General features: G+C 35.1%; 1 protein-coding gene across 1 annotated transcript; it reads right to left on the bottom strand.

Moving 5' to 3' along the window:
• Positions 1 to 2,440: 2,440 nt before the first annotated feature.
• Positions 2,441 to 4,152, bottom strand: LOC105314383 (ankyrin repeat and SOCS box protein 2-like). Its single transcript, XM_020002274.1, has 4 exons — positions 4,141 to 4,152; positions 3,700 to 3,795; positions 2,958 to 3,056; positions 2,441 to 2,575 (listed from the first exon to the last, which is right to left on the bottom strand). The coding sequence occupies exons 1-4, from the start codon at positions 4,150 to 4,152 to the stop codon at positions 2,441 to 2,443; spliced, it is 342 nt and encodes a 113-aa protein (XP_019857833.1).
• Positions 4,153 to 6,908: the final 2,756 nt, after the last annotated feature.

Raw genomic sequence — 6,908 nt, 5'->3', positions numbered from 1 at the left:
AAATTACTTGCTTCCTCTCTTTGCTTTTCTTTATAACCGATTCGATCCTGAATATCTTTTACATCTTCCTTCAGTTCCATAATACGTTTCATTCTGATATTTTCGTCGATTTTGGGACGTTTTTGAGTAGTAGCTTCAGCAGAATGCTCAGCAGCTTCTTTTGAACGGCTTTTCCCTTTCATAAAGGAATATCCACTTTCACGTACTTTTTCTTGTGCGGCCTCCATCAACTTTTGCCTCGGCAATAACAACATCTTGCGATCAGTGAGAGCCAATTCATATGCAGCATTGTTGACTTTAGCATGCCATTGTGATATTCTCTTTGTGGGATGTTTCCCATAAATTGTGGTTTGCTTTCGTATATAATCAGATTCAGTCTGACTTAATTGGGTAATGTCAGTAGTTGTATTCTGATGATTCTGTCAAGAAATTAAACAATAATTCAGACAAATAGGTAATTACCAACTTACAGTGGGACTGTTTATAATTAAAGAGCTAGTATGATGGCTTGAATTACCGTTTACTATCTATCACAAAATAATGATAAAAACAGAATGTTACTATATAAACTCTTACTGGGAAAGTAGGATATTGTACTATAATACCAGGGCTGTTTGAAGTCAAATGGATACAAGCCTCAGTGTTTTCCGTTACAGGAGATTCAACGATATGTTTCTAGATAATAAATGAGCTTAATTTATAAATCAAAAAGACACCATTGGTCCATTGGCTAAAAGAATTTATTTGATTTGCTTCAGATTTGCCTACAAGTATATATGTAGCACTTTACTTATTATTAGACCTAAAGGGTGTCTGGGTGTGGCTCAAACACATGCAGTAGTGAAAGTGTCAAATCTTAATTGCTAGAGTAAAATGGTACCGTATGGCTAGAAAATTTCGAGGGCATAAATTTTCATGTTTTAGTGAAAAGCTCTTAATTCTTTAATTTCGAGGGAGTTAAATTTCGCGTTTTTGCACGTGCACTTGCATTAAGTCATTGATTTTCACATGCTGCGCATGCGCAGTGAGCATTTCCATGGTATTAATTTTCGTGGTTAAAAAGTTACCCACGAAATCAGCAAAATTAAATACCTCACGAAATTTTCTAGCCATACAGTATGCTGAAAGAAGCTTGAGTTTATGACTTTATACTTTCAAAAAATATGCAGCTGTGGGTAACTCCAGGTTACACATGCATACATTAATTAATCAGTTTTAACCCCTTTTAGTCATCTTGTAGTCATGGTTTTAATCGAATGCTTAGTGACATGACATTGGTCAATATACACTCACTTTATAAACTCTTAAAATCCCTCCTTTGCTGGGTATATCAGTAGCGCATTCCAGATCAACAAAGTCGTCGAATTCCTCATCCTTGACTTGTATCAGTAGAGATTCGGAGTCGCAGTCTTTAATAATATCTCTGAAGGATTCACTAATCCTCTTCTTTAGGTTCACAACATCTTCATCAAAGGATTCGCCTGTCTTGAACGAAACAGGGCGAGAGTTCATTCCAAATCTCACAAGAACACGTTTCTCCATTACTTTGAAATTTGAAATAATCGGTAGAGCACTGTTCAATCTCCGCATACTGACCCCAGGGTGGGGCATATTTGACCAAAATTTAGTCAAATGCCCCACCTCAGGGGCGGGAGTCAATTAATAAAAGTCAAATCTACCTAGGGTCCCCTAACGTAGCCCGGGAGGGGGATAGTGGGAGTTTTCATTGATAGGTGCATTACAGTACAGAGAAAGTGTCAAATCTTGATTGCTAGAGTAAAACGGTGCCTCTTGGAGTAACTGCTGGAAGAAGCTTGAGTTTCTTGGACTTCTACTCAGTGCACACACACATTTAGTAGGCTCTATTTGTTCCATACAAATTATTGTGAAGTGTCTGAAGTTTTTAGGCCTAAACTACTCTTTCTAAGGACAAGTGCCTCGTGTAAAGTCAAGAGGTAAGTAATTTTTAGGCATTCCTTTCTTCAAGACAAAGAAAGTTGCTACATTTTTTTAAAAAAAGGTTATTGTGTCTCTCTAGAGATACTAGATAACCCTGTTAATGGAAGCATGACAAAATGATAGGAAAACCTACCTACATTTGGCAAGATTGTTAGCTTTTGGTGCCTTGCACTGCCATCTATACTTGATAAAGCTAAAGAAAGTAACTTTCTCTAGCGCATGGAGAAGTTATTTAAAACCACAATACCTCAAAGTGAGAGATTGCTTCTAGACAGAATGAATGAATGAATGAATGAATGAATGAATGACAGACAACACACTTAACTACATAGTCCTCACCCACGCTAATCGCTGGCGAGGCCAATAAACTATACATGTGTGAAATACATGTAGATTGTAAGTCCAGAAGTTACATGCACCAATGTACTTTTAGTAAAACATACTAAATTTGATATCATTAGATTAGAATGATACATCATAACTATAACACATTTTTGTTAATCCAGTATATACTCACTGTGTCTCTAAGGCGAATTGTAGCTCTAGCAGACAATAAAATTTGTACCACATCATGATATCCTCCTCTTGCAGCAACATGAAGAGAAGAAGCTCCAAACTATAAGAAACACAATAAAACATTTGTACATGTCAGTCTATTGCAAAAACATAAAGTACTTTACTACATGTACTTTTAGTATAACTGAAATTATTGGCAGAATAAAAACTTGCAACTGATAAATTTTCATATAATGGCAGTTTCTCACAGAAGAATTTGCCAATAATAACTCTTCACTAGTAACTACAGTTCTACAGTGATTAGTGTACTACATGCACATGTACATTGACTACATTGTACAATTGTGAAATGACACCACAAAATATGCATGTTTGTACTTACATGTACATGCATGTATACCTGACCCATGTCCAAGGGCAGCAGGCTATCAGCATAACAGCATGTTGTACATGTACATGTATGCATATACTGCAGTAGTTACCTCTTTAGGATTCTGATAGTTTACATTAGCTCCTTGAGACAGTGCAGACTGGACACCAGTAGAATCACCTCTTTTAGCAGCTTCATATAACTTCTTATTCTACAATGAGTCATACAGTAAGTTAAATACCATATACTGTCAGAAATATTGATGGAAGTTATATTTGGCAATTTGCTAAAAATTCATAATTGACAAAATTTATATTGGCAATAATTCTAGTGGCTGCATGTGGTCAGGATGAACTAAAATGGCAGATTCTACTTTGGTGGTTGCTTATCATATCTTCCCTGCTAATATTTCCAGCTCTGTCATGAAGTAGAGTTATTCAATTTTTCACATTATTATTACTACATGTACCTAAGTTCGTCCAGTACCATGTACATGTGCATGTAGGTCACTCGCTTACTCCATCAGTAAACATCATAATACAGTATATACACTAAAACTAAATATTGTATAGCAGGATTTATTGACGAGTAAAAAATTTGACGAAAACAATAAATTTCCTATGTTGGCGAGTTTTAATTTGATGAATAAAAGAAATTTGTGCTTTATGTACACATGGTACAACTTTTGATGGTTACAAAATTTGCCATTTTATTTTAAATTGTCAACTCATCAAAATAAAACATTCGTCAATAAATCCCGCTATATAGTATTCCGGTGTACATTGACAAGTGGGAGTAGTAAAAGTAAATAAAATAGGTAAAAATAGATGTGAAGGTTAATAATACTGACTCACATTAACTGAAGTATTTGGATCAGCTTCTTCACTTAATAACTGTACAATATTATCATATCCTTCTTCTGCAGCTAAAACTAAAGCAGTATCTCCTCGCTGTAAAAATAAGAACATACATGTAAATAACATTAAGTGTGTAATTACTAGTTGTTAAAATGTTGTTAAGCTCTGTTCCTCATACAAGTACATGTACATGTACAATGTACATAATTATTGAGGTAATACAAGTACGTTTCTACTTTATTATGGTCTAACTAAAGATTTTAGGAAAAAAAATCAAATATTCATCATTATTATTTGGAAAATTGTGCAGTTATTACAATTATTAAAATTAAAATTTTCAATTTTTACAAAATTACAAAATATTTCACCTTTTTTGACAAAAATTTGGGGCTATTCAGTGTATTGACAAGAATATGAGGTTGAAGGCTATGATAATACATTCAATGCCATGATTATGATAACTACATGTAGAGCCAAATCAGGAGTCCATAAAGTGGGGTAAGGACTCCTGAGCCAAATAAAGAGGTTTGTTAAGCTAGGTTTACAATATACGCTGTGATGTCATTACATTTAATGCTACGTAAGAGCAATGATAAGACCAACCCATCTTTGGTTCTATGTTGTGTGCAATGTTATAAGTGATGTCACAACTCACGGGTGAAGCTGCATATACTGTAAACCTAGCTTTAGTTACAACGAGAGCACTTAAGTGCAGACCCTTGCCACAACTGCCGTACACAACCAATTGTTATCGCCTTAGATCAGGATTGATATCAGTCTGAATCAGTCCTGAATCATGGTTTTCATGTAATCAGTCATGATACAACTGTGAAAATCAGTCATGATACAATCATGATAAAATCTGTACTGATTCATGCCAGAATAACAGGCATGATCTATAAAATAATGTGTCAGGGCTGTACCAGTATAGGATATCAGACATGGTCCATTATTTTGGGGCAAAAGTGCTGATTCAGGCATGATAACTTTTGGCTGTGCATAGCGAGAAATTTTCGTGGCCCAAAATTTTTGTGGATCCGTCTAAAAATGAATTTCGTGGCTTTAGTTTACGTGGCTTTCTACTTTTTGGCCATCTTGAACCGTATTGAATCAATTTTCGCAGATTTTATTTTCATGAATTTTGAAACAAACAGGAAATCCACAAAAACTTTGGGCCACGAAAATTTCCTGCTATACGGCATTATGTAGGTTGAGTAGTTTGTGTTTTTAATTTAATAAAGAAACTGCCTGATCTTAAGGTAAAGGCTGAAAAGCAGTGTGCATAGTATGTGAGTCATAATTGTACAGGAATTAAAGTCAGTGGGCCAGAGAAAGAATGGCTATAATATTTAGTCATGGATTATAGTTGTACTTTTGTGTTTTGACTTATTATTTTGTTAATAAGGAAAAAAATTTAAAAAAACAATTTTAGTGGGCAAGAATCAGTGGTGCATGTAGCTTGTTGAATGCAGAAATTGCAATTCAGTCAAGTGGTGAGAATGAAACATGTTGCAGCAAAGTAAAGGTGTGGCTGCATTGCTGCAAAGAAGGTGTGGCTCAAATAAGCCATGCTCCACCTGAACACACATTAAAATGGTGGCACATGGCCCTGAGTGGTGAAGAAAGCTTTAGTTTTTCTCGACTTTTAAACAGTTTAGCATACATTTCTTAGGCTCTATTTGTTGCATACAAACGTCTATTGAGTCCCTGATGTTTAAAGACTCTGGCCGCTACTTTGGAAGAAGAGAGCCTCGTGTAAACTTACAAGGTATGAATGTTTGGGCTATCTTATCTTTAAAACGAAGGTGATTGGAGCAATTTCTTACATATTAATGAAAGATGAGCTTTTGTTTTATTGTTTTATTTGTCCTGCTACTCTTTAGCTTTGACCACCAAAGAGATATATTTGTACCGACTACATTTGGCATGATTGTGAGCTTTTTCTGCCTTGGAAAAGAAGAATCAATCATTTTCCAGACAGAAAATAACTTTTTCTAAATGATACGTTTATCTCCAAAATTTTACAAGAAAGCAGTGTCAGCTCAAAAGTGGAGTTCAAGCAAACACACAGACAGGGCGACTGCTTTACCCTTGCTTCATACCTACGCATGGCTCAAACTACATGATGTACAGGTATTGCACCTGTGATGTTTTTCTCATTTGAAACTGACAGTTAAGGAAATTGAATGAAAGATTTATGGTGCATTAATTACATGATACTCACATAAGTTGCAGTGCTTCGATCAGCTCCATTATTTAACAGCAACTGTACAATGTCATAATGTCCTCCCAGTGCTGCTTCAATAAGAGCAGTATATCCTTCCTATAATAACAAGATAATGATATCATAATAAACTCGTATTGCACCATAATTGCATAGTTGTGGGTTTCTTCAATCACTGCAGTGTCTTCCTGGGTTTAAAGTACATGTGGTACATGTACCTTTAATAACTAATTAATTCTTGCTGCATTAGAGCCTGCTTTCTCTATCAATAATATCTTGATAGTGATTGAATTGTTTGGTGAAAAGAATTTTAAATTCAGTCACCTCTTCATTAGTAAAGAAAGACACTTGGTATTCAGATATGTTACAGTAATTAATTAATAGTATGTACATGTATGCTTAATTAGAGATGTGTTAATTAGTGTACTTGTTAAAGAAGTTGTGTTATTAATTAGATCTAGGCCGTATCTTTGTTAATCGTAACTTGCTCTTGAAGTTAGCCTCATGGTTACCATACAGCTACGACGTTAGTCTAGAGCAAGCCTTATTATTGTTAATTGTTTGCTACAATTGGACCTTATGCTCTTTGTGTTAATATTATATAAATGACTGATTTTTGTAAGCTGTGCAGTCTATCATTTTTTGAGTTTAGTGATCTTTTTGAAACTGTTAAAACTAAAACTCATTCCTCTACTGAATATACAAGGTTTGGTAAAGTGCATTTCTTTGACTTGAGGCCCATGAGATGTACACTGTACATGCATATATTATGTACACACATTATATTCGACAAATGACAATTAAGATGCCTTAACAATTAGTTCACTCACATCTTTTACATAAGTTAGTATAACCACAGCAAACAAATTAAATGGCAGCTTGCATGTAAGGTGGTGAAAACAATTAGGAATATTTTTACACTATTAGCAGGGGCGTATCTAGGAATTGGGGAAGGGGGGTGCTGAGGGCGCGCAAAGCGCGC

Source organism: Amphimedon queenslandica, unplaced genomic scaffold, assembly GCF_000090795.2.
Source record: "Amphimedon queenslandica unplaced genomic scaffold, v1.1 AMPQUscaffold_12945, whole genome shotgun sequence".
Classification (NCBI taxonomy): Eukaryota; Metazoa; Porifera; class Demospongiae; order Haplosclerida; family Niphatidae; genus Amphimedon; species Amphimedon queenslandica.
This window is presented reverse-complemented; position numbering and strand designations above follow the sequence as displayed.

What these genes read in the sequence shown, in the direction of transcription:
- LOC105314383 (XM_020002274.1), bottom strand. An exon ending in ATCCAAATACTTCAGTTAAT is followed by an intron (nt 3,057 to 3,699) that starts GTGAGTCAGTAT and finishes GACTCATTGTAG; the next exon opens with AATAAGAAGTTATATGAAGC. An exon ending in ACTATCAGAATCCTAAAGAG is followed by an intron (nt 2,576 to 2,957) that starts GTAACTACTGCA and finishes TGTTTCTTATAG; the next exon opens with TTTGGAGCTTCTTCTCTTCA.